The sequence below is a fragment of the Hippocampus comes genome, unplaced genomic scaffold, assembly GCF_001891065.2.
Source record: "Hippocampus comes isolate QL1 unplaced genomic scaffold, H_comes_QL1_v1.1 scaffold7, whole genome shotgun sequence".
In the NCBI taxonomy this organism is placed as follows: Eukaryota; Metazoa; Chordata; class Actinopteri; order Syngnathiformes; family Syngnathidae; genus Hippocampus; species Hippocampus comes.
This window is the reverse complement of record NW_017842060.1, coordinates 6,615,177-6,642,934: the sequence shown is the minus strand read 5'-3', so window position 1 is coordinate 6,642,934 and position 27,758 is coordinate 6,615,177. Positions and strand designations below refer to the sequence as shown.

The 27,758-nt window shown below is 41.9% G+C and overlaps 2 protein-coding genes across 3 annotated transcripts; one reads left to right on the top strand and one right to left on the bottom strand.

The window, feature by feature from the left end:
- The first annotated feature begins 1,909 nt into the window (after positions 1-1,909).
- On the top strand, positions 1,910-21,448 carry usp53b (ubiquitin specific peptidase 53b). Of its 2 annotated transcripts, none has more exons than XM_019862691.1 (17): positions 1,910-2,442; positions 4,696-4,877; positions 6,008-6,177; positions 6,695-6,787; positions 6,894-7,028; positions 7,429-7,542; positions 7,641-7,723; positions 7,841-7,946; positions 8,941-9,087; positions 9,464-9,613; positions 9,700-9,856; positions 12,134-12,253; positions 13,290-14,004; positions 14,923-14,984; positions 16,003-16,081; positions 16,625-17,412; positions 17,809-21,448. In XM_019862691.1, exons 2-17 carry the CDS (start codon positions 4,793-4,795, stop codon positions 17,883-17,885), a joined length of 3,081 nt encoding a protein of 1,026 aa, XP_019718250.1. In that variant the 5' UTR covers positions 1,910-2,442; positions 4,696-4,792; the 3' UTR covers positions 17,886-21,448. The 2 variants fall into 2 exon arrangements, with proteins under 2 accessions (XP_019718250.1, XP_019718249.1); XM_019862690.1 differs by having other exon boundaries at positions 9,700-9,868.
- A 2,642-nt stretch (positions 21,449-24,090) lies between these two features.
- On the bottom strand, positions 24,091-27,238 carry fabp2 (fatty acid binding protein 2, intestinal). Its single transcript, XM_019861675.1, has 5 exons — positions 27,216-27,238; positions 26,066-26,203; positions 25,396-25,568; positions 24,923-25,030; positions 24,091-24,835 (listed from the first exon to the last, which is right to left on the bottom strand). Exons 2-5 carry the CDS (start codon positions 26,130-26,132, stop codon positions 24,785-24,787), a joined length of 399 nt encoding a protein of 132 aa, XP_019717234.1. The 5' UTR covers positions 26,133-26,203; positions 27,216-27,238; the 3' UTR covers positions 24,091-24,784.
- Positions 27,239-27,758: the final 520 nt, after the last annotated feature.

Sequence of the window (27,758 nt, the reverse complement as noted above, 5' to 3'; positions counted from 1 at the left end):
TGCCAACTGCGCCGGAATAAAGCTAGACTGCTAATATGCACAATGCCCATGGGAAGGTTTTTGGATCTTTTTTTTTTTTTTTTTAATTAAAAATAAACATGCAGTGGAACACCCCATAGGAAAAAAAAATGTTGGAAAAAGATCTATTAATCCATCCATTTTCTAAAGCGTTTGTCCTCATTAGGTTCACCTATGAGATGGAATCTCTCTGTAGACAATTGTAGAGCAAATATACAGTCTCCTCCAAAAGTATTCGCACAGCAAGGCCGGTTCCTTTGTTTTGTGTTGGAGAGTGAAGATATTTTGGGTTTCAGGTCAAAAGGTATGAGACAAAAGTTCAAAATTCCAGTTTGCTTTTATTTCATTTCCAGTGGTTAAAGCGTCAACCTCACAGTGCAGAGGTCGTGGGTTCGATCCTGGCTCTGGCCTCCCTGTGTGGAGTTTGCAGGTTCTCCCCATGCCTGCGTGGGCTTTCTCCAGGTAGTCCGGTTTCCTCCCACATTCAAAAAAATGCATACCAGGATGGTTGCAGCACTGTAAATTGTCCCTAGGTGTGAGTGTGCGCGCGGATGGTTGTTCATCTCTGTGTGCCCTGCGATTGGCTGGCAACCGGTTCAGGGTGTCCCCCGCCTACTGCCCGAAAACACCTGGGATAGGCTCCAGGACCCCCCCCGCGACCCTTGTGAGGATAAGGCGGGTCAGGAAATGGATGGATGGATGTGCTAAAACAACTCAGGGCAGAGCAGCTTTTGGTTGAAGCCACTCACTTTCGAGCGAGCAAAGGTTTCAGAACATGTGACTGATAGGCGTGCTTGCTCGGTTGTTGCCTTTTAGATTGATTGCTTAAACATTAGATAGTGCTTCTTTTGGGCTTTTAGTTTTCACTTCTATACAGTATAATATATAAATACGATATAGCAGAGGTGTCAAACTCATTTTTGTCGTGGGCCACATTTTAGTTGCCGTTTCCCTGGGAGGGCCGTTATGACTGAAACCATATAAAAAAAGTCAATAATATCGGTTTGTTAAACTCTTGTTTAAGTTACTGTAATGAGCGGTTTAGTCACAAGTAAATGCTTACGATATGTCTCTAATTTATTAAATATAAGAATTTTAAATTTTTACCAAGCATCATGGAAGTGTTTGATGTTTCATTTGCTTTGGCAGGCCACATAAAATGATGTGGCGTGCCAGATCTGGCCCCCGGGCCCTGAGTTTGACACTGGTGCTATATAGTATGTATGATTCTACTTTGTAAATGTACAAATGAATGTTCAGACTTATTGTGGCTGCTGGGTATCTTCAATTTTTGCTCCAAAGTCAAAGCAAGGGAAAAAAACCCTGAATGACAGCTCATCTCTTGAAAAACCTGGAAGTCAATGAATAACTTTAAATTTAAAATACTTTGAGCGGTCTTTTTTTTTTTTTACCCCTATCCCCTGCAACAATCCGACAAGCCTGTGACCATTCCAAGGAGCGCTCCTCCAGCTCACCCCACACCCAAATTGAGAACAAGCGATATCGAAAACGGGATGGATGGCTTCAACAATAACAGTTATTTTATTCAATGTAGAGCGGATGCGAGATGTTTAACAGGGGGGGGGGGGGGAATGAGTCAAGCGTGCTATTTGACTTGCAATATTCTAAATATAGCATCACGTTACCTGGCATTTGAGCCTTCACAAAGCACAGGCATGTGGAGAGGGCTTAGTCCCCACACTGCTGCATGATTATGAAACGGGCGCAGTCATGTGATGTCTTCTCTCATCATCATCATGACAAGTTGCAAGTCTGACCTTCCTCCTCCTTCTACTCCTCCTGCTCCTACACACACACACACACACAAGCGCGCGCGCGCGCGCACACGCACGCACACACACACACACACACACACACACACACGCACACACACACACACACGCACGCACACACACACACACACACACACGAGATATTTTGCCATGCCATGCAGGGGGGCTTGCGAGGAGGAGTGCGCACATAGCGGCAGTGCACTTGAGGCTACACTAGGGGCGGAGTTTGACCTCCCAAGTCTCCAAACATCACTAATCCGCGTCGGACACTCTGGCCACAAACCATCACTGGCCTCGTTTATCACTCACACACGGAGGCGGGGAGGGGGGGTAAAGAGAAGGGATGGGTAGGAGGGAGGGAATTTTAAGCGAAATTAAAGTGTCCCGGGCACCAAGCAGAGGGTTGAGACTGCAGCCCTGCGTGTCGGAGGGATTGCCAATGGTGCACTATGACAGATAGCGCTGCACGTATCTGCAGCAGGCGCCCGTCGTACTCCTAGCCCCGCGCTGGATTCACAGGATTTGGCGCAAAAAAGGAAAAAAAAGGAAAGAAAAAAAGAAAAATAACCGATTGGATTCTTGCACCGGTATCCCACCTTGGAGGTCCTGCATTGCCATTTTGGTTTCAAAGGTAAGTCTGCACGTCTCTTGTTTTTGCTACGATGAGCTGCCGTGCAAGTTGCGGCACGTTTTTTTGTGTGTTTGTTTTGCCATGCGGGCTGCACGCTCCTGCAAAGCTGCAGCTTGTTTTGAATGCACACATGAGCGGCGTGCATGTTTTCAACGCAAATGTATAGTGGGGAAGGCGAAGCAAGGTTGTTATGTCATACTTGTGTAAATATCCCCCCCATCTCCCTTTCCCTTTAACGACATCACATGGTGTCACAGAGTGCACCGTACAAAAACATGTGGGGGGCACTGGCGCTCAAGAGTGACTTTAATTATGGACCTACATAATGAACACAGTGATTATTCGTTTAATTGAGATGCGGGACCACTAATGGGTGGAATCGGCATGTTAATTATGGGTTCAATTTGCATGGCAAAGTTAAAATCGTGACAATCACTTTTTTAGGATTTTGGTTTGCCCTGTTTACATTTTAAAATGAATTTTACGTTTATTTGAGATTTTTAAACCTTATTTTATATTGTTTTCATTTTATTTTAAATGTGTATTCATCTTAGATGTTATCATTTGCGTTCTTCATTTAGATGTCTTTTTGTAATATTTTATTCATTCATTGTATTTGCATTTATTCCACCACAGAGTGCCATAAGTCAAAAATACCATTTGGAATCGAACAGTTCTTTATTATGATTGATGCGAGCTCCCCTTCGTCATCCCATCAAAGTGATAATTCATCGTTTCCGTAAAAGATTAATGTTCCAGCGCAAAGCTTATTGTAATTTTTAAAGGGGCTTTTCCTTACCACTGACTGACTGATTCTAGATGAATGATCTATTTAAAAAATTTCAACTATGTTGAACAAAGTTTAATTTAGTTAGCTTAATAGCTTAATTTAGACAAAAGTAGTACTGTGCTGCCAACTTGTGTCACCTAGAATTCAGTGAAAAAGTATTTGGCATAGTTTCCCCACCTTAATGTGTAAAACCATCATTGGTGTCAGTTGGAATTGGATTCAAGTCCGGACTTTGACCAGGCCACACTCCAAAAACTAAAGCCATTTAGAAGTTGATTTGCTGGTGTGTTTTGGATTGGTGTGGATTGGATTGTGTTCTGCCTGTGTGCCAGAGGTCACGTTCTCCTTCAGAATTTGCAGAATTCATGATTCCAAAAATGTCTCAAGGTCATCCAGGTCCTGGATTAGCAAAGCAGCCCAAAACCATCACACTACCACTGCAATGATTGACTGTTGGCTTGATGATATTTTTTCTGAAATGTTGTGTTTTATTTTCACCACAAGGCACAAGACAAATGCCTTCCAAAAAGTTCAAGAGTGGTTTTGGCCTTGGATCTCTGCTATGAACGCTATTTAGACCTTAACTGAGGCAAGAGAGGCCTCTAGTTCTTCAGATTTTTGTCCTGGTTTCCTTTGTGTTCTCCTTGTTGAGTCATCCCTGTGCTCTTGGGGTCATTTCTGTTGGCTGGGCGCTCCAGAGAAGGTTTACCCCTGTTGTCTGTTTTCTCCATTTGTGGATAATGGCTCTCACCCTGGTTCACTGGAGTCCTAAATCTTTCGGAATGGCTTCATTTGTACCCCATTCAAGACTGATAAATGTCATTTACTGTATTTATCAGCTGTTCTTGAATTTATAAACTTCATTTGTTGGAAAGGTTGAAGTGATTTCTTATTGAGCATGTCATGTGATAGTCAGGCGTGGGCGTAGTTAGTAAAAATGAATGATCTTAAATATGAAAGCGGGAAACTATGCACCAAGGGGGCAACTACTGTATCACTCGATAATCCATTCAAATTTTTTTGACTTACTTGCTCTGTTGTCTGTCGAGGAGTCCACCAAATGTCCTCCGCTTGTCCAACACAATTGTTTTAGTTTGCCAGACATTTTTTTCTGGCACCATCCTTTGATTTCATCTCGCATATCTCTCTTAGGTCTTCCACGTTTGTTGGCACCTTCAGTATTGTCCAATATCCTTGTTTTGATGAGTCCATGTTCTGGCATTCTGCAGATGTGAACAAAGAGATTCAGGGTTTTTTTTGCATAACAATCAGCACTCTCTGCCGTCTTCCCTCTGTGCCATACCTCATTGTTTAATGTTCTGTGAAACCATCTGACGTTCAATAAGAGTCTGAAGCATTTCATCTTGAAGGCAGTAAGTTTGTTGAGGGTCCAGGTGTGGCTGGCAGACAGTTAGTCCACTTCTGTCTTTGCCTTCGTATCTAATGGCTGCGATACCTTTCAGACCCATCGCCTTTCAATGTGTAGAGGCGCATGTATGAAGATGCCCTGTGGCTGAGGCAGAGAATGTTTTCAACCAAGTGCTCGGCAGGAGCGTGGTGATGAGATGGATGGAACCAAAGACCAACCAGCTCCCACATCCCAGCATGTCCAACGGCAGCAAGTCCCCCCCGCAGTCGGCAGAAGGTAGAGGACGTGATAATTCACCTGGCATGTGTCCAATTCAGTCATTTGGATTAGTGATGTCATGAAATAAACTGTGTCCAACATGAATTTATATCTACTTCTGCTTATGGTGCCATGCAGTGATGATGATAATAATAATAATAATAATCCTTCTTTGGTCAAAAATGCATGCAGCAGCCACATTGGTCCTCGGTCTTGAAGAAAAGAACTTTCTATTCGGTTGCTCATTAATCAACATAATGAGGCAAAGAAGAAGCGGTGCTGTTGATTCAGTATTCACTGGTGTGTCACCTGAAAACCAACATGATGTCAACTATTGGTGTTCCGTCCATTTTTCGGGTAATTGATAAAATAGTCCCCCCCCCCCCCAAAATATTGAAAAAATGTAAAATGAGTCAAATGCTATCGAGGCACTGTTGATTCACTCTCAGATAGGGCAAGGGCATTAATTATTTTCTTTAGTTTCCAAGTATTAATTACATTTCGAGTTTTCTAAATTCGATGATTGATTATGATTGATCCGTATTGTATTATGTTTTATTGTTTTTGTTATTGTAAAGTGTCCTTGGGTGTCTTGAAAGGAGCTTATAAATAAAATGTATTATTATTATTATTATGAAATAGTGCCGATATGATCGGGCTGTTAATTCAGTGTATTGTGCTGTAGTGGATTAAAAACAACACCAACAACAACAAAAAAAAAAAACCAAAACATTGGTCCCTAATCACTGGTCTGCAGTCCAGTATAGATCTTTGGGCCATTTGTTCCATGGCAGCACAAATAAATCTGAGTTAAAAAAAAAAAAAGTACTTTGTCGCTGTCCGCATTTGGTGAATTTAATAAATATGGTTCTGTTATTTTGACCAATTATGAACCAATATAAAGTGTTGAAAATTGTTGAATGTCTCCAAAGATACAATATTTTAAAAAACAAAATTATACACCCCCGAGATCTAATGCTTTTATGGGGTCATGTATGGCCCATGTGCCGTAGCAAAGCAGATATCTATAGCTACAGACCACAGGATACTAAAACAACGACGATTAATACAATTAAATCGCCATAACACTATTGCAACATTTCTTACCTTTAAACGTCTTTATAAGAGGTCTGCTTGTGTGTTTCCAGCTGCAGGCTCTAACTCCATGGCATGGGTGAAGATGTTTAAGAAGCCTGGAGGAGGAGGAGGAGGCCTGAAGAAGTCTTACCAGCCGGGCAGCATGTTATCTCTGGCTCTCACCAAAGGCCTCCTGAACGAACCTGGGCAGAATAGCTGCTTCTTGAACAGTGCTGTACAGGTGAACACTAATCATACCCCTTTTGTAATGTTTGAAAAGCTACAAATTAGCTAGTTTACTAGCTTTAGCTTAGCTGGTTTGAAGCTACAGTAGCTAGTTTGTCGGCTGTAGCTCATGAAGATACGTGCTAGCTAGCTGTTTATTTCTGAATTTGGCTCTTCTTTTCTTACTTTCATTCACCATAGGTACGAATAGCATGTTTTTTTTTTTTTTTATTCATGACCTCAGTTAATGTGTCTCATTTTTAACATTAAAAACCCCTACCTTCATGCACAGCCCAATTGTACAGTCAGTAGCTGAATGTGAAGGCGCCACATTCAATATTGTACACTGGGCTAGTGATTGAAGTGTCTTTTTTTTTTTTTTTTTACTTTATTGCAAAAGATATACAATTTGTATATTTAAACGGTCAATATCAAATACAACAGTCAAGCATTTGAATTAAATCATTATTCAAGTGCAGTTTTTTTTTCTATATTGAAGGGTTATGTTTCTTAACTGTGTCCATGCTTCCCAGGTCCTTTGGCAGCTGGACATTTTCAGGAGAAGTCTGAGGCACCTCTCAGGGCACTTTTGTCTGGGTGATTCCTGCATTTTCTGCGCATTGAAGGTTCGTCACAGTTACTTTGCATTTTAAAGTGAAGTTTTTTTTTTTGTTTGGTTTTTTTTTTTTTTTTTAACGGCTCAATTTATTTTTCTTTTTTGTTTGGTTCCAGAGCATATTCTGCCAGTTCCAGCAGAGTCGTGAGCGTGTGTTGCCATCAGACAGCCTGCGTAATGCCCTCGCCGAAACCTTCAAAGACGAACAACGCTTCCAACTCGGCCTCATGGATGACGCTGCCGAGTGCTTCGTATGTTGACACTTACCTTTGGCTCCGATTCTAAAATCATATACTAAGTCAGTTGGCAGGCGACCAACCACTTACAAGAAGTAGACTATATCCCATTAACAACTCCTATACTTTAAACTTACTTTCTCTCACTAAGTAAACTACACATAAATGATGATGACAGATAAAAAATAAACATTGTAGCTATCTGTTAGTATTTAGATCAAATTTCCCTTTTCTTGAGAAATGCCATCGACTATAATTAATAATTAAAAAGGACATAGAACAGAAAGAGCAAAGAAAAGACAGGAGAAGGTCAGTAGGAACATCAAAGAGAAAACATACAAGAATTATGGAATTATGTTAATCTGTAACACTACCAGCCGAATTCGACTCTGTTTGTGTTTCTTTATCACCATAGGAGAATATCCTGGAGCGCATTCATCTGCACATCGTCTCAGACACGGCCTCCGACTCTTGCAGCTCCAAATCCTGCATCACCCATCAGAAATTTGCCATGATGCTTTATGAGCAAGTATGCTGCCTATTCAATGTGCCCCTCTTTCCCCCACCCCTGCTCGGGTTACTCTAAAATGTATCACTGAAAATGCATATGCATATTTGCTGTTGCAGTTTGTGTGTCGCTGTTGCGGTGCGTCGTCGGACCCCCACCCTTTCACAGAGTTGGTACACTATGTTTCAACCACTGCTCTATGGTGGGGACTTGACTTTCTATAACCTATCACAGCCAACATCCCACACCTCAGTGTAATCAAAATGTTAAAAATGACTGAAAGAACACGATTGTAATGTACCCTTCTGCCTATGCACAGCCAACAGGTGGACCGCACAATGGCAAAGACCGAGCGTCTCAGGTCAGACATGTTTGGAGAATTGCTGCAGGCGGCAAACAACACGGGCGACCTGCGTAGCTGCCCCGTATGTCACTTACCGTCCTCATGATCATTTTACTCCCATTTCTTTTGCAAACAAATGGCATCAATTACTTTGTGCAACAGCTTGTTCACTTCCACATCTTCTTATCACATTTCACGCCACGATGAATGAGTGAACTTTTAAGAGCACATGCTGTTCTCTGTGCACTTGAAGGAAGGAAATCGTGCCAGACTGGTGTTAGGATATAAATAGCAGGAAGGGCTTAGCCTCTGTTTTCTGTCTCATCTGGATTTGTTACTGCTGCAGGTGCCGTCTTCTGTTGTTTTAGTGGAGAAAAGGAGATGTTTTTCTTTTTTTTCGCAGAAACTGCTATTATTGTGCTGTCGTGAATGATAGATTTAGGTTTTGTTGTCATCTCTCTTGTTATAAAGCTAAGATTTTCTAGCTTTGGACTAATAAAAGGAACACGAAGCTAGCTTGCCCCAACTACGGCAGCTATGGTAAGCTCGGGTAATTATCTCCCACAAATTTTCCAACTATCCCAAACACTACATAGTTTAGAGGTGTACTTTATTATTATTTTCTTAATGCTTTAATTATATAATACAGTTGAATGTCAAAGTTCAAACAGACTTTTGCGTGATGCCTGCTGACATCCATTTTAAGGGGGATTTCAGGCAATACTTAAAAAAGGAGTTCTGTAGTATTCATCCCATCCCTGTCCAATAGATATCAAAGTCGTGGCAAATATTCCATGTTTTTATTTTTATTCGAAACACAGAAAAATTTGATTGTTGGTGCCTTTGACTGAAAAAAAAATCTCATACAACATTACTGTGACGTTGAGTTCATTTTTGAGGAGGTATACTGAAGACTTACCGCAGTGCCATGCGCAATTTTGTCCCTGAAATTTTAGCTAAATTCCGATTTGTGCCACTGATTTTGCTGTTAGAATGTTGAGGTAACACCGTATATCCTTTCTCGATTCTGAGGCTTTTTGAATTCCTCTCACACTTATTGTGATAATCTTTTTCAGAGAAATTGCGGTCAAAGCATCAAGATCCGTCGGGTGCTCATGAACTGTCCGGAGATTGTCACCATCGGATTCGTTTGGGACGCAGAGCAATCTGATCTGACGGACGATGTCATCCGCTCACTCGGCCCGCGCTTGAATTTGTGTGGTGTAAGTTGTTATGAAGTATGCCAGCAAACCAAGTCTCCCTAAAAGGAGTTGTTGAGTTGGTTATTCTGTTTGGTACGCAGAGAAAGATGCTAGTGCACTTAGCATGATGAGCTTACAAATGTTAAAGAAAATCACAGTGGTTTTTCTCTTCTGTACTTGATAGAGATGGAAAACTGTTGATCTGAAATGAATTTCAAAAACATGAAAACACAATCCAAATAACATCCGACCACGATGTTGTCTAAAAGTGCGAAATGAGTTTGAGTGCTTGTTTGTACTCTAGAAATGTGCCCTCCAATTGGCTGGCGACCAGTACGTGGCGTACCCTGCCTCTTGCCCAAAGTGAGTTTATGTAAATATGTTTCTCTTTGTTTAGCTTTTCAACCGTGTCACTGATGAAAACGCCAAGCGGAGCGAACTCCATCTCGTGGGAATGATTTGTTTCTCCAGCAAACACTATTCGGCCTTCGCCTATCACACCAAATCTTCCAAATGGATGTTTTTTGATGATGCCACTGTAAAAGAGGTGAGGGCCTGTGCTGCGTTTTTTTAAGATATCCATCATCACTGAGTGAGTTAATTGCTCTTAAAGCCAAGTGTTCTTATTCCCAGATTGGCTCTAAATGGAAGGATGTGGCTTCTAAATGCGTCAGGGGACATTTTCAGCCACTTCTTCTGTTTTACACTAATCCCGAGGGGACGCCTGTGTCTAACGAGGATGCACCAAGACAGACCACCATGTGTCCTCGATACAAAGGTCACGTCAATGGTGAGACGACGGGTAAGGATGTTACTCGCACACTTTACAAATAATTGTCAAATTATTTTCGTGAAAAAAGCTCAGTTAGATCGTGGGTGCATTGTCCTTTTCAAAAAATCAATGCTTCCCCTAAAATAAATACCTCACGTATCAGGAAATAAACAGATACAGTAGTAAGTGTCGATATTTTCACGAAAGCAGCACCGACCCAAGCATATAAAAAAGGATCTCAGAAAATTGAATGGTGGAGCTTTGCAAGTTCCCAACATTGTCAAAGTATCCATGAATGCACCATGTTAATTGCGTAGCAAGATTGTGACTGTGATTTTACCCTCCCGGAGTGTGCTTTAAACTGTTTAACAACACCTCAGTTGGCGTTTACTGCAAAACTGAATGGGCTACGCCAAACGGCTAAAGTCAATGTAAAATCCCATTGACATGCTAGCAGGAAAATAGCGTCGACTTCTGGGAGTGACAGTCTATCAAATAACGAATATTCACACACAAACGCTGGAGGGACATGTACACACAGGTCATATAACTATACTCAAAGGCACATACTGTATTCCTCTCAATCTGTGAAAAACAAGTTATCGTAATAGAGCTCCATCGTAACTTTCTTCTTGTACTCTCTTATCTCATTAGTGTGGCGGGACTCCATGCATGCATGGTACCACGCTGCCCCTAAGAGGCCAATGCGGGCACAGTACCAACAGCCAGCATTGATAGTTTTTTTTTTTTTTTTGTGCGTGTGTACAGTATATTCTTATTTTATTTATTTCTAATCAATTCAAGCCAAATAATGATTTGAAAGCATCGACAAAATCCTCATCACAATAAGAAAATGCTGATGGGACCTTAGAAATGGGAGTTGTGGCTGTGCTCAGGATTTGGGTTAATGTGTGCTGGTTTGAACATGACATGAGGATGATGCCTCTGTTGCACGCAGATTACCACCCACGCCTTCCTGCCTAATCCCTGCTCCTGTGGCCCTGCACCGTACTACTCATGCGCTCTCACTCTTCTTAGATCGCTGCATGGACATTTCACATGTTTGGCCACGCTTTATTTCACTGCTCGTTTGTTTTGACGATGGAGTCCCGCCAGTTCCCATGGATTGTTTTGCTTTAGTGCGGCACCCGGGCGCTTTGACTGGCATGGGCCTGGAGTCCTGTTTTAGTGAGAGTATGTGTAAGTCAGAGGCTCTTTTTTTTCTTATATCATTTACAGTGTGTGCTGTGTACTTTCCAAAATAGGCTGATATTGATAATACAAATTGTTCGGTATACCTGCACAATCTAATGAATACAGAGCTGTATCAAATATTCCACCTTTAGAAAGATAATAATGCTAAGTTTGTACTTCAACTATCAGAGGGGTATTGATTGAACATTGATACATTGTTGTGATTGTAGTTGGCATCATACTATCAAGCTAGGTGAAAGGGGTAAAACATTAGCACTTGAGTATTTACAGTTTGTATAGTTGTTGTTCATGCTGCAAAGGGGAGACAAAAAAAAAACAACAAAACACCACAGGCACGTTAGGTAAAGTGTCAGTACATTTAGTCGAGTTAATGATGCTCTTGCATTTTTCACTCTGCTAATGAGGCTCCTGCATTATGCAATCATTCTGCACAGCACAAAGGAAGGAGGTGAGTGTGTTGTATTGTGCGCTGCTCTTATTTAGTAATGGAAGAAAAGATTTTAGGCTCATGTTTGTGACTCACTTGATCTATTTCCACGTGCACCAGATGCTCACTCATGTCATCCTGCTTTATGCGGTGAAAACATTTTGACATCAAAGAAATGTTTACTCGAGGTGTATTGCTATGCCAAAATCATAGTTCGATATGTACCTTGGGCTTTAAGTCATGGTTTGGTTCACAGGGCGTACTGTAATAAACAAATCATTTTTTTTATGTTTAGTTGAGTGACAATATACATCTTAAAGCCTCTTTTTGAAGGAAATGTATCAAAAATATCCGCCAAACTGCTCTTGCCGTGAAGCGAGTCAAGTCCGCCACCACCGTAACAGCAGTTGTTTCTCAAGTTTGCATTCGTAAGTCAAAGCGAAACGTTGGCCGATCAACGGCACCGCTGTTTAAACCTTTTTGGGGGGGGGGGGATGCCAAGTTACTAGCTTTGTTGGTAGTTTGACTAATATGTGCACGCAAACACATTAAGCAGGGTAACAAGAACATGCTTAGGGTCGAGTAACATTAATATCATGAAGTGGGCTGGTGAGCCAATCATTCATCTGACTTTTTATTTTTCCCCTCTTCAGTGAAAAATCCCCTCAGTCAAAACAGATTCCAGGAAGCTTTTATGGAGAATTTTCAGAGAGTCGGTGAAACTACGAAAAAGGACCGTGTGAACACGAGAATCGACGCCTCCCAACCCAGAGGTACAGCATGGTTTGATATGGTTTAGGATGATGACCACATTCAAGGGCAGGCATTATGGAAATGTTGCATTTTAAATGCCGGTGTACAAATAGCTCAAAAGTAAAATCATTGTGAGCTGTCAATGTCGAAAAAAAATTTTGGCTCTTTTGTGATATAATAGTTGAACGGAGTTTCTCCACCCATGACTTAGCAGATATACTACACATCAAACCCAAAAGTTAAGCAGCAGAAGCAGTGTTGTAACTGAATGAGGAATGAGGTCAATGAAAGAAAATTGAAGAACTCCGCCATATTTTGGGAGAATGTGAATTGAACATAGGGTAGTTCTCCCTGATGAAGGTTTTTGTGAATCATTCTGGCAACTGTGAAAGTTTTTTTTTTTTTTTTTTTTTTAACGATGGTTCAAAAAAAATAAATAAATAAAATGACGAAAATAATTTGAGTCCCAGGTTTCATTAGACTTGCAGGAGAAAAGCCAAATAAACACACGGTCGTCTCGCCTTCATATGTTCACCCAATTTGGCAAGCCAAGCCACAGAGATGCGCGGCGACATGCGTCAACAAAATGCAAAGCATGATGGCAGCTTGGAGGAGAAAAAAAAAGAGCCTGCGGCGATTACCTCACTTGTGAAATCTGCATTGTTTGGTGACAAATAGTATGGTAAGCTACTGTTAGTTAGTCCTCGGTAGGCTCTGTATACTTCTCTCAGTGAATGATTCTTCTAGCACTATTCTGTAGCTTAAACAAAATAAATCTTTATTTATACATTTAATAATATTTGTTTTATGTTTTGCTCCAAATCTCAATCTTGTCAGGACATGAAGGCTCCTTTTAAAAACTTAATGCAAAAAAAAGGCCCTTTCATGCCGTCTATCTGCAAAACTGATGCAGTAGAGGTGTTAAACAGCAGAATACCGGTACTTAATACTTTGACAAAAGCATTCCTGAGGGCTGTTTTAAATTCTGGGAAAATGGCATAACACTGTATGTCTCCAATGACAAAATAAAACAATGATCAGGAATTTGTTCTGCAGACATGACCCACACGAGATCCTCGTCTCCCCCTGAGAATGGGCCAAGGGAGCAGAAGTGTAAAAGCTATGCCCGCAATGAGAAGTCAGCCAGCCATTCGGGCAGACCATGTCGGGAGGCACGTGGGCAGTTCCGACCCACACAAGCCGGAGGGCACGGCAGGAAAAGCCATCTCTCGCCCAGTCGTTCCGATCAGGACAGCTCCCAGGATCAGTGGGAAAATGGGGGGAGCGCTGGAAGTCGGAACAAGTGCAAGTCCACCTGGAGACCCGTTCGTGAGGTGCTAAACGTCGACACTGTACTCAACGAACTTGAGCAGCGTCGTCAACAGCAACACGACAGCCCTCGACGCGCCAAGACTGAACGGGCCCACGCCGAACAAAGTAGGGAGCGCGAGCGGGAGTATGCACGGACCACCAGGGAGGATCGCAAGCAGAAGTGTTTGATGACCATTTACGAGGATGAGCAGCGTCACGAGACGGAGAGTCACAGCTCCGTGGAGTCGGACAGCAGGGTCACCCAGCAGAGGGGTGGCGGCAGGTTGACGGGGGGCGCCAAGACGCTTCTGCGCAGTGACACCTGGACCATCCAGAGAACCGAGTCGGGGTACGAGAGCAGCGACCGCCTCAGCAGCGGATCCACCAATCCTGACTCGCCAGGCGTTGACGGCTTTGTAGTCAAAGAGCAGAGGTCCACAACGGAAACCCAGTTCCAAAGGTAAGAAACACTCGGCCCCTGTGTTTGGAATCAATTCCTATCCACTGTTTCAAAACCATCCTACAAACTACCAGGTAGTCGACTTCACAATGGAGAGGTACCGGGTGCAATTCCAGTTCCAGCTTCCCGATGTGGAGTTTGCATGTTCTCCCCGGGCCTGCGTGGGTTTTCTCTGGGTCTTCCGGCTTCCTCCCACATTCCAAAACACATGCATGGCAGGCTGATTGAACACTCTAAATTGTCCTTAGGTGTGAGTGTGAGCGCGAATGGTTGTTCGTTTCTGTGTGCCCTGTGATTGGCTGGCAACCGGTTCAGGGTGTCCCCCACCTACTGCCCGAAGACAGCTGGGATAGGTTCCAGCACCCCCTGTGACCCAAGTGACGATCAAGCGGTTTGGAAAATGAATTAATATATTGATAGTGTTTCTGGTAGCCTGCCTAAAAGCTTTATGCCACACTTTTTCTCTTGATTGGACTCACTGTTGTGTGTCTGCTGCTGCCTGTGAATTTTATTGTTTGGAGAAAGCAGTGTTATTTTTGTATCACACCGAAATCTTGTTTTTAGAACAGTAATTGATCTCAGCATAGGCCAAAAATAGCGTCACTTTCTTCAATTACGATGACAAAGATTCATTGTCACTCAAAAGCAGTTTTTAAAATTTGTGTTACTTAAAATGTAATGGACACACATCTACCGATATTAGCAGCCCATTTCCTCAATACAGTCCTCACTAACAAGTCATTCATCATATTCTGAATGACATATCATAGTTTGGTGCAAAATCTCTCCTATTTTAAGACTATATTTTGAACTTTTGAGTATTTGGCCTCATGCCACTCATTATTTGGCTCGTACCTATGCTGTCAACTTCTTGAAAACATGTTGAGATTCATTGTCAATTGTGCTTTTTACTTTCAGCCAGCTTCACCCAAAGGCAGGCGATGCAAAATCCAGCGTAATGTCCTCACCGTCACACAATGGTATGTTCCAAGTATTTATTTTAAGGCCTCCTCATCATTTCCTGGCACCATAAAATTCTTTAGTACCCATAAAGTGGAAATACATTCGCTTAGCAGTATTTGACTCCTGTCGTATGAGGGATTTCTTGATGATCTGCAGAAGAACACAGTAGTGAAGTGATATCTTGCACTTCCAATGACAGTCAGTTTGTGTAAATGAAAATGCAGCGAATGCCAGAGGTTGGCATTTTATCTTGGACTGTCTTTCTCTAACCTCCTCACCCAGCAGCCTTTAATCTGATGATAATCCCACAGAGCTCATGCAGAAAGCACAGCTGGACACGGCCGCTGGCACCGTCACAAATATCTTTCCCGCTGCTGCGCGGTGACGCCGAGCAATAGCTTTTATCCTGGCAGGGACCTCTCCAGGGCAACAGCCAGGAAGGGGAAAAAAATAACACATCTATTTTTAAAAGGGCTTGGAATTCACTGCCATGCATGACACATGGCCGCCGCTGACGTTCGCATCCAGCTGTGTGCGAGTGTCGTGAGACTGACACCTTGCTGATGCTGCCACCTTGTGTCTCTTCTGTCGTGTGCTATGATTGAGCATATCTATCTATCTATCTATCTATCTATCTATCTATCTATCTATCTATCTATCTATCTATCTATCTATCTATCTTTCTATCTATCTGTCTATCTATCTATCTAGCTATCTGTCTGTCTGTCTGTCTGTCTGTCTAATCTATTTATTGTTGGGAGGACACACTTCACTATCTAGCTCCCTAGCTAGCGAGTTAGCTATCTAGCTAGGTAGCTAATTACAGTACCGTATTTATCGATCTAGCTACCCAGCTAGCTAGCTAGCTGTCTGTATAAATGAGAATTACAGTCTGTGTGCGTGTGTGTCCGTGTAGAGCGAGGGGTGGGGGGTGAGGGGGAGACTTCCCAGTTACGGTGCATGAAGTTCGGCATTTAATCCTGTTAAAGTCCTTTGTACTTGTAAATATGATGCATTGTCTCTCCTCCATTGCAGGTAAACATCAGGCTAAACCTCAGGGAAAGAACCATGACCAGGTTTCACATTCACATCTTAAGTGCAGTCCAGGTTCAAGGTATTTTTATTAGCAAATTACAGCCTCATAAACTGTTTTGTTTAGATGGTTTATCATCCAGATCATAGTAATAAATGAAGACTGAATTTCTCAAAGACCTGGTGTAATCCAAAGTATGTTAAAATTTTCTGCTGGAGAGTGCCCAAATTTGAGCCTTCGTTGACACGACTATAACTACCCGTAAATACTATTTTTTTTTTTTTCGGATCATGGAAAGTTTCCCATAGGCTACTAATGATTATGTTGTTACATCACTTGCAAAAAATGTCTGAAAACACTGTATGAGGTATGCCAGACCAGTAGTTGCCAATTTTGTTTGGTGGCGTGACGTTACATTTTTTTGATTAATTAAAAAATAATTGCCTTTGCTCAAAAGCCAGGTTTTCATATAAAATAGTGAGACCAAGATACCGTATATGCACCATGAAATGCAATTTCTCTAACAAGAGAATTGAAAAAGGACCGAGTTGTCTTTGTGGATTCTCACGTCACGACATTCTCTTAATTGGTACAATGATGTCATTGTTTTTGACTGTGGTGCAGGCGCAAATCTAAGTACACGTCCAGTACTTGCAGAAAACCTTGCGAGCGGGAGTGCGTGGCTGCGGATAACAGGCAGAGTGAGCAGCAGGAGCTGACAAGCGGTCGAGGCCATGCGGGGGAGTGCGCGGCCTCGAGGCATGTCACCAAGACCAGCAGCTCCGAGTGGAACAGCTCAGACGACCTCGCCCTCTCCGAGCCCGAGGACAGAGACTCTTATCGCTCCAGCGATGCTGCCGCCTCCGACCCACAGTGTCCTCACGCCCCCCTGGCGTACCGCTACCCCGCCGGCAATGCCGCCGTTGAGCCTCAGCGCCAGCTCGAAACCTCTGGTTCAGCCTCGCCTCACCTTCGACCCGGCCAGCGACTCTCCCCTCATCAGAGCGAAACGAGCGACGCCGTGTTCCGCCCCAGGATGCTCGAAGAACACTTCCAGGCCAGCCCTCGCCACAGGAAGCCGGACATCTCCGGCTTGCGGACCTTCTCAGACGCCAGTTCGAAGTCGGGCTCAGACCCGGAGAGGAGCACGCCGTCATCATGCGAGAGCGACGACAGACTGGCGGCAGGTTACCGAGCGGAGCAGACGCCCCACACTCAGGAGGTTTCTCTCACCACATACTTCAACGTGGACAATTGCATGACAGAAACATACCGTCTCAAGTACCACAACCAGCGGCCTCTGCTGCTGTCGGCCACCGTGCCGCGAGCCGTGGGCCCGTCTGAGCGCAGGGACGCCTCGCACACCCTCCCTACTGACACGCAAGATGTGTCGAAAGCCAAACCTGAATCAAGTAAGTTCTTTCTGACACTCACATTATACAGTGGTACCTTGAAGTTCTCCCACAATCTGTTCTGTCATTTTGGATGTCTGAACTTCCATTCCGATGCTTTTCAAAAGAAAATTTTCGACAGCATTTGTCCCCGTTAGGGTCGAGGGAGCTGGAGCCTATCCCAGCTGACTTTTTGGGCAAGAGGCAGGGTAGATGCTGGGCTGGCCAATCACAGGTCCTTTCTTGACAAACAACTATTCACATTCACATTGGCGCCTAAAGAAAATTTAAAGCATGGAGGGGCAACTAGAGGCCGAATTATAAAACTTTTGGTGCTTTGGAACTTCAAGGTACAGTGTCACTACAAGTTCTCCAATGGCTGTGATTATTTACGTGCCCTCATTCATTTGTTGCCAGGCAATACGAGCAATAATCCCACCGCGAAATGGAACCCGGTAACAGCCAAAGGTCTGGATGAACGAGGCTTTTTATGAGTCTACTTTTTTTTTTTTTTTTTTTTTTTTTAACATGCATCAACTGTGCGGTCATATGAGATTGAAAATGGATGCCAAAGAGTTTACAGAGGTTTGAAATAGACTATGTGGACAAAAGTGTTGGCACACCATGTCGATAACACCTGCGAGGAGTGAAAATGTGCTGCTATAAGGCATCGGAGGGTGTCAGAATGTTGGACCTGTATTCAATTATTGTCCTAAATGTTATTGATCTCAAATTCACACTTACCCAAGCATGCCTTTCTGGTTCTTGCCTTTCCATAATATCGGTTCCCTCCAAACCTAGACTTGTCCAAAATGTCTTTAAGTAGGGTACACACCAACACGGTCATCAAAGGCAGGAAACCAACACTTTTCGTTGTTATGTGCATTGACTCAAACATCCAAAACTCTAAAACATCACTCGAGACGTAAAAATCGGTATCGTGTGTGTAACTCATTTCAGATGAATTATGATTCAAGAAGAGAACAACAACCCCCGATTGTTTAATTCATCCATCGTGAGGTGTGTCCAAATCATTTTTGTCCATCTCAGCATGACATTTTATCCTGAGTGGAATTTATGGATGCAAGCTCATCATAAGTGTAGCCTTGTTTAAAGATGAAAGATGTTATTTATTGTTCCACGCACTATTAACGCTCTCCTTTGCACACACATGCACTCGTCTTCCACTTTTCCTGTTTCCACAAGTTCTGGACAGTTTTGCACAGAATCTTTTTTTAGACACGTTATGCATAATTTGATATATAAAATTTGTGTTATAATAGCCCTCAGAAGTGGATCAGAACACGGCTGGTCCATTTCAATACGAACTCGTTATACAATTGTCTTTGACACGGCAGCATGATGTCATGTGTTCGCACCGAAGAGGCTTACATCATCAGCGCTGAAGGCAGTTACCTTACATATTGAATGAATACTACACTGCGAAGGCCCCCCCGGCATGTTCAACGTTATCAGTTTTTATGACGACGCCTTCATACACGATCAGAATGGACTGTGATTTAAGTGTTCATCTGCAATTATCCCATAAAAATAGAAAGTTTAACATTCCGAAATTTGCCATTTTATGAGGGATACCGCTATTAACAGGAGGATAAAATCTTTTCAAATATGACCATCACTTTTAAAGGAGACTTAAAATAAGTGAGACAATGCCTTGTAAGACAGCCTACTAGAACATCTGAACTTCATTTGGCGTTAACCAGAGGCACTTGAAATGATTTTTTGTTTTTTTTTTTCAATTGTATAGGTTCTAGGTCACATTATGATGGGGGCAAAAAAAAGTCTTGAAATCATTTATCTTGGTCTCATTTTGTTTAAGTTGCAAAAGCTTCGGAACAGGGGTGTAGACCTTTTGTATTCACTGTATATGTACTTTATGCTCACGTTCAGGCCAAAATGTTTGGATAGGTGCATATTATGCTTGAAAAGAAACATTTTAAGGTGAAGAAATGGCCGATTGCTCAGCGGTGACCTGATATCAACCCAATAGGGGATGTTTTTTTACTTTTACTTGAAGACACAAGTCAAGACAGCAAGAGCCATAAATGCAGTCAAATGCTGCTTACGTTCACAATGATAGCACTTTGAGCTCCCAAAATAAAGCAAAATGTTACGTTTTTGCGAATCATCTGAAATTAAAGTTGCATCGACAGTACGCTTACATTGATTGTTGTAATTCTCATGGTGTATGATGGCAAACTCGTAAACACTGGCAAAATCCTTCTGCAGGTCACATTGCGACATACACGTTTAGTACTTCGTCCAAACTGGCGCCACTTATTGCTTCTTTTAATGACCTGCCCAGTGTTAATGAGTGACAGAAGCTCATGCAAATGCGTCGATAAAGATTTTTATTTATTTTATTTTTTTGTTGCCGTCAGTGATATTTGAAGCGATTAAAAGCAGATTTAAAGGCCTCCCAAGTGGGGATATGTACAAATAAGTTGCATGCCAGCCGCCCACAAACGATTCAACCTATTTTGTGTTTGACTCTCAATTGTTCTCCCAATCCTAACATATTAAATGCTCGTATTCATGTTTTCGGTGTGAAGATGTTTGCTGAATGATACCAATGAAATTCAGATGCCAATCCGACATCACGCTGGGATAAAAGTCCCACAATGTCCCCAAAATCCCCCCCCCCCCCAACGTGCATGTGGCCTTTACCAAGTCTTTCTAGCTTGCTTGTTACAGCAGAAGCATGAGCATGACAATAGTCCAAAACAACATCAACTATCCAATATTTATTGAAACGTACTAATCCGATTGATGTTTGTAAGTTCAACCGTTTTTATGGTTTGTTTGTTTGTTTGTTATTTTTAAAAACTTGAATGTTCTGATTCTCTTGTTTATACGAATGCATCTGTTGTAAATATGAACGTACGAAGCAAATAATAGACTTCGAAAATGTCCGGAGTTATACTATGCATTAAGTTGATAAGGTTATTTTGACATGTGTAAAGATTTTGTCAGATCTGTAGCCTCCCAAAACGTATGTGAAAATAATATACGTTTGGATGCATCATCACATACACCTGTACACATTATTATTATGATTTCTACTTTATTTTACTTACTTAGCTTTATATAGGACCTTTCAAGGGGACCCAATAACTCATGGCCGTAATTAAAAAAAAAAAAAATACAATGCCAGACAAAGTTTTTACAAACGTAATAACGCTCTGTTTTGATTAACACAATAGCTGAATTATTCATTTCATAATATTTTGTTATTGTGGTTGTTTGCAGTGGTATTGAACTGTTGACATTTAAATTTGTAAACGTTTAAAAAAATGTTCCAAACAAAATTACAACCAAAAATGTTGGCATCATTCTAGTTAGTAAGGAGGCGTTTGCATTCTTGAAACTGCTCGTAAGATTTGAATGTCAAGCCTCTCTTGACTAATCCCCGCCCTCGACCACAGCCACGCCCCTCACGAACATGCTCAAGCGCAATTCTCAAGCATGGCCATTCAGAATGCATGTCCGGCTGCCACAAAATTGTAGCAGAAGCAATATTAAACTAGCATTAGCACTGTAAATAATCTGACTTTAGCCGCGGCTGCTACGTTTGTCATTCGTAATAGAGTTTTAAAACAAGACTATTTGTTATAGGTGTGAACTTTTATTTTTTTTTGGAACATACCATCAATTAAAAATTGAAAAGATATTTAAAAAAAAAAAAAAGACCTGTCGTGCAGAAATGTTGCTCATTCTGCATCCTTCTGAATCCTCTCACTGCCTGAGTTATTTTTCCTGTGCTCTTGTTTGCTAGTTTTGTGCCTAGTTGTTGGCAAATGGGGATGGGCATGTTCTCATTTTGGGGGGGGCGGGTGGATATTGCGCCATAGTTTAAGCAAAGCTCCTGAAGGCCAAGGTAAACAGGTCAGCATGAGGCCATGGGGGCATGAATGTCTTCCCGAAACAACATAGCTATTAATTACAACGCATGGTAAAATCCGTCTTGCGCAAGCTTATATAGCTCAAAAGTTAAAACAAAAAATGAAAATCTCTGAAAAAACCTGATGTGCTACCAAAAAAAAAAATATATACATTTTTGAAATCAGAAATCAAAATGAAATCATTTTTGAAATTTCGGGATTCAAATTTGCTGCTGACCAGTGTTCAACTATTAGGCTAACGATATTGTATGTGTATTATGAGATCACCAGCCACTGCCGCTAAGATGAATGTTGACTCTCTTTAAACTGACGCAAAATCCATCGTCGGCAACGACTGAAGGCCTGAAAAAAAAAAGGTGATACACCAACCAACAACCACATTAATAAACATATTATTAAATGGACTAAACATGTTGAGACCTCCTTGAAAATGACATGCTGCATCTCAAGAATTTATCAAATTTATATTGAATTACTTTACAGGTGTACCAAATGTTTTGTCCTGTGTAGTGCTTATTCATTTCTTCAAGTATTTTGAAGACAAACCTCATCCCAGGTCTGTACCTTATCATGCCATAATACTACATATTGTACAGTTACTATAATTATTTGATGGTGTATATTTAATTTTAGGTGTCACACCATATAAATGTGCCCCCCCACCCCCCACCCTCCCAATCACCTAAAGAGAGTGTGCGACATGATTCAAGGATGCCTTCAAGCGAGTTGATTGTGCTGTTGTGCTTCTACTAATGGATGGATTGTTCCTTTGTGTTGTTTTAGTGGATTATTCGAGCCATTGTGAGGCACACCGATAACGATGTAGCACCTTTATGACGTTTTGTTTATCCTTTCAAATTCCTTCCACTCTCTGTACAGAATCCGATTCCATTTTCTTGTATCGTACACTGGGCGTGTCTTCCGTTGCATCACGAGTGCCTTGACATTTTTATGAGTGACACCATGTTTGTTGGTGTGGAGGCCCCGTGACGCGGGTTGTGATGTCAGAACTTCCCCCACCCCCGCTCCCCTCCCCAATATGCAGCACTAACGGGCGAACAATGTGACGGCAAAAAAAAAAACGGTCATCCATCCATACGTTCTCTAGAGCGCGTCTACTCGCCAGCCAATCATTGGCAAAAATGACATCACCGCGGCGAAGCTGAAATGTTTTTAGAGTAGTCATTGTGTTTCACAACATCCAAAGGTTGGGCTTCTTTTTTTTTTTTTATTTTGCCCCCTGTCACATGACGTTTTATTACCGTATTTCCTCAAGTAGTGGGCTTTATTTTTTTTGAGGAAGGAGGCATCTGTTGGAGACATTGTTGCGTAACGACATACTGCTTCATGGATATGCTATTAATCCGTACCAGCCACCTCTCCCGCCTGAAAAAAAATGAGTAGAATTAATTTGTTCTTCAATTAGAAATAATGCATACAGTTATAACATCATCAAATACAATGAAACTGTTTTTGTGACACTTTTTCCTACAATGCATATCGTGGGGGGTGGTGTATAAAACACACAGACGGATATACTGTAGTGGAGACTCTAACCCTCTTGCTTCTCAGCACGGCAGTTAATTTAGTTGTTCCTCACAGAGGATAAAGACTATATGCCACTGAGTACTGTTACATGATCCGACTGCTGCATTGCCGCAAAGATTGTGCTCAGATAGCCGTTGCGACTCCACTGCATAGATGCTAATTGCTATTGCGTTTCCCTGTCGTGTTTTCCCCATTTTATACTATTCGAAGCCATGCGCTTGATGTAGCAGTAAACAGCTTGAAACCTCTTTTTGAAGGATATTTCCAGCCTCATTTTGTCAAAAACACATCTATATCCTTCATGATGATGATCAATAAAGTAAACGACAAGTCTTTGTGCATTTTACTTGCATAGCCTACAAAATTCAACCAAATGTTTTTGGTTCCAAGCCACTGTTTGGGAACCCGTTCACATGTCCGTTTTCCATAGCGTTTTTCTTCATTAGTGTGATAAGTGAGCCACAGTCTATCCCAGCTGACTTTGAGCGAAAGATGTGTTTGTTCTTTTTATTTATTTTTATTTTTTCCATCAAATTTGACCCATGACAAAAATTAGTTTGACATCCCTGCATGTACACGTTGCTTATTTTCTTTTGGTTTGAATTTACCATGATGCGCCACGAGTTACGAAAGCAAACCCATATCAGCGTGTAAAACAGAAATGTAGCGCGAGGTGGAAATATGACTAGTAAAATAGAGCTGTTATTTAGTTGAGGGGAGGCGTTCATTTTATTTGGTGTACAGTGAACCCGCGACAAATTGAGACGGGAAGGGTACTGGAGCGAAGGCCACTATTTGAGGACATACGTTTACATCAGGCTTTATTGCAACAGTTTGGAGATGTAATCACGCTCATTTTTCATCCACACACACACGGACCTTGTGTACGTGCAGTTGTGGTTCTCCGTGGTAGCGGCCGATGCTGCCTTGTACTGTATGTACATGTGGATCACATCTCTGTGCGAGTAGCATCACCATTTCGGGAAAACAACGTCCAGAATCTGTCTGCACTTTATATTTTTGTAGATAATAAATATTTATTTTTTATTTATTACTGTTGAATAAATGACTGTGTCACTCTGAGAATGTGTCACTTTTCCCCTGTCTTCCTTTTTCAGCCGTTGAACTGCCGACTGCCAAAAACAACACTGCCTTAGTTCCTCCCCCAGGTATACACATTTTTTCAAACGACAAAGATATACTTCCTTGACATTGGTGAGCGACTTCAACAAAATCCTAAGTGGCTGCACAGACCAAAAACTGCCACTCTTACTCTGTGCTTCTTTTTCAGGCTTTTGTGTCGCGCACAAATACAGTATCATGACTTTTCACGCTCTCAGACTGATGTCTTGCTTTGCCAGGCAACTTGCAGACGGCAAAAACAGAGCACAAATACATTCCTTTGAAATCACAGTTGCGTGATAAAGCCTACCAGGAATGTTTGACACCAAAACCTGAAAAGAACCACGGACTGAGAGATGTGAATATTAGTAAAACAGAATACTGATGATGCTACGAAACAAGGTGACATAACCAGTTTTCCGATTGCCGTTTTAGCCATTTGCATGGCTGCTAGCGTCGACATCCATTGTACATATCACCTTAATATAAAGAACAAAACAGACTTGCAACAAATATAAAGAGCTTATGGCAGTTTATGACTGAACAAAAAAAAAATCATCCGCAAAAATGGTTTTGGGGATGCTTGATTTATGTTTAAACAATGAGAGTATGATAGAGTTATTAATGACGACAAAGTCAAAATCCAGTGCAATTAATTTAATTGTTTTTCTTTCTGGGAGGTGGGGTGGGGGTTGTGGGTGGGCGTACATACCTGAGGCATGACACACAGTGCACATTGTACAAGTTATGCGGTAAGTCACAAAAAATTGTCTGTAACCCCCTGGCAAGGTTCACTAAACCTAAGCCCTCTTGAAAATCCTTTTAGCATCCACGCCGTCGTAGCTGTAGCTCTGTGGGTAGAAAACAAAGATGCCACCTCAATAGACTCAGACTGTGAATGGTGTGTGTGTGTGTGTGTGTGGTTCAAGGTGCCCCACCTGTATGAGCTCATCTCCTTGCACAATTCTTGTGGTTGTTAGCTGCTTGCCGTTGTCTTTCCTGGTGAAGATGCCCTTCAGCGTGTCACCCTCCAGCGTCCATGAGCCCTGCAATCAGGTTTAATTTTCTTTTTTTTTTTTCCCCACATCATTTTCGACATCTTTATTCGGGTCGCGGGTAAGCTGGAGGAAAACGGGTGGGGAAACTTCTAATTAACGGCCACATTAGATTTTTTAAAATGAAAATAAACAGATGAACCCAGGTGACTCCTAGCTGAGGTAAAAAGAAAAAAAAACTGCCCCAAGGGTGACTTCAATATAGACCCTTGCTTTGTGTTGCAGTTTATTTTCATCTGTAAACAAATCAAATCTTGCGGCCTTCAAGGCTCAAAATCTGACATGATCGATTTAGAGGAGGAGCAAGCGACATAAACGTCCTTAGCAGCATTCGGTGCGCAGTTTTGTTTACTCACAGAGACTTCGGTGCCGTCAGCCAGACTGTACTCGAAGTTGACCCCCAGGGTGAAGTCGATTTCCAGAGTGCGGAAATTGCTGCTCTCCTTCACGTGGAACTTGTCTCCGTTCTGCTCGATGGTAATTTTTAGATTGTCGTGGGCCGCAAGCTTCCTTTTCACCATGTTGACACCTGTCAATGCACATGTCACCTGTTAGTGGTGCTGTGTGTGGCTTCTTCCTTTTTTTATTCTTATTGTTTTTTACTTAAATGACACTGCAAGAGAGAGAGAGAGAGAGAGAGAGAGAGATGTAAATATAGATTTTGTTCATTCAAAAAGAACATAAACATAAAATTGTTACATATAAAATAAGCAACAGAAGCAATTCAAAAGAAAAGCACATAATGCAAAAAATGACAATTAGATATTTAAAAATGCACACGTTGAAAATAAAACAAATATTAACTTAAAAAAACATCGACAAGTAAAAAAAAAAAAAAAAAAGACTGCAAAATTAGCCGTTTTAGAAAGAAACAACAAAAACATTTTACAAAGGCACCTATCTATAAAACTTGTATTGTTACCAGTATTACACTTGCTTCTTTCGGCCCAAATAGCATCCCATGACCCAAATCCAAATACAGTAATGACAAGAATTCCAATCGTATCCTTCAGTTTGCTCGCATACCCATTTGCTCCATGAACTTGTCATAGTTGTCATTGCGGTCCACTTTCCAGTTGCCGTTGAAAGTCATGGTGGTGCTGCCGCTGGTGGTAATGAGGGTGAACACGGGTGGTGACCGAGGTTGGCTGGGGGTTTCTGACTCTGCAGCAAAGCAAAAGAGGGTTGTAAGCGTGCCTCCTTTTCAAAGCACTCTTATCTGCTCATCTATCTTGAGTGCTGATGTGGCCGTGTAAAGCTCACGCTTGCTCAGGTAAGTACAACCCCGCGGCTGCTTCTCATTGGACGCCTTCAGCCAGCATAAAAAAAGGTGGGCGCAGCAGTTCAAACATGCAAAGGGTGTTTACATAAAGGGGCCTGTTTCTTGTGTCACAATGCAGAGCTTACTGCTTTAGAATAAGGCCTTGCCCTTAGCAGTTTTCTAAGATATTTATAAATGAATAATAAACAAGGGAGAGAGTTTATTCTGGGCTTCAAAAACAAAACAGAAATTCTCATTCTGTGCAGTCCAGTGCCAAATGTGCTGGTCCACGGTCCAATGATTGCGTAGTGGTGCAATACATATAGAGACATAATATAACGATACTCACAAGCATGTATTCTTTATCCTCTCCAAAGAATTACTGCAGCTTCCTGAGGAGCTGAGACGTCTCGATGCACTGTATACACTTATGCCTGTATTATACTGTTCCAGGGAGGTGGCCAAGGCACGCACACCCTAAGGAGCAGCACAGTGTACATTGAAGTTGAATTAAAACTGATTTATATTGTATTTAACTATGTTATCACCTTATGGTTTTATAAAGTACAATATAAAAAAAACACCAAATTTACCAACTGTATAATGAGTTAATAAGAACAATGATAATAATTTGTTTCGCGCTTTTCTCAACATCCACACAAATGAAGAGACAAGAGAAACTTATGTCTCGATGGAAGCAGTGGGGGTGGCGAAGCACTCGCTTCAGAAAGAGAGTGACGGCCAGCTAGCAGGCTCCAACCACATCCGAGTCGGCGAGTGCTGTTAGTGGTGAAGTCTTTCATCCACGGAAGGATTAGCCTGCTAGATAGCGACGGCCCGAGGTCCCAGCCAGCGAATATTAAATGATAGTCCACCATGGGCCATGTTATGAGAGCTTCACTGTACAATACTTACCTTCTGAGTCTTCAACTTCTGAACCTCACTTACTGAAATGTTTTTGTAGCAGAAGCCTGGTGTTATGGGTGTGGCCATCTTGGAAATATGAGTTGGCGGGGGGTAATGTTCCTTTCCTTTTAATTCATTTCTGAATTTAACAAAACTGGAATCAGCCCCCTCAAATTCTCAGTGTCTCAATTGAGGTAAAAATGTCCCAATGTGAACCACCTTTGCTGCGATTTACATGCTGCTTATCACTCAAGTCGAGATATGATGACATGATGGCCTGTGATTGCAGTCACAGTGATAATGACACTCCAGCTGATACCTTCGACCTTCATTTGCTCATACAAGAGACCTTAGTCATAGGGGACACACACACACACACACACACACACGTGCAATCATTGTGCGTCAACAAGAACTCCACTTTGCAGAAGGTGTCTAAGATAAACTCTGCATAAACTACATGATACGCTTGATAACTTTACCTTTCTCCCAGAGCACCTAAAAGCATTTATGACTGGGGCTGACCTCACTTCTGTTGGAAGTGTCTTCTAT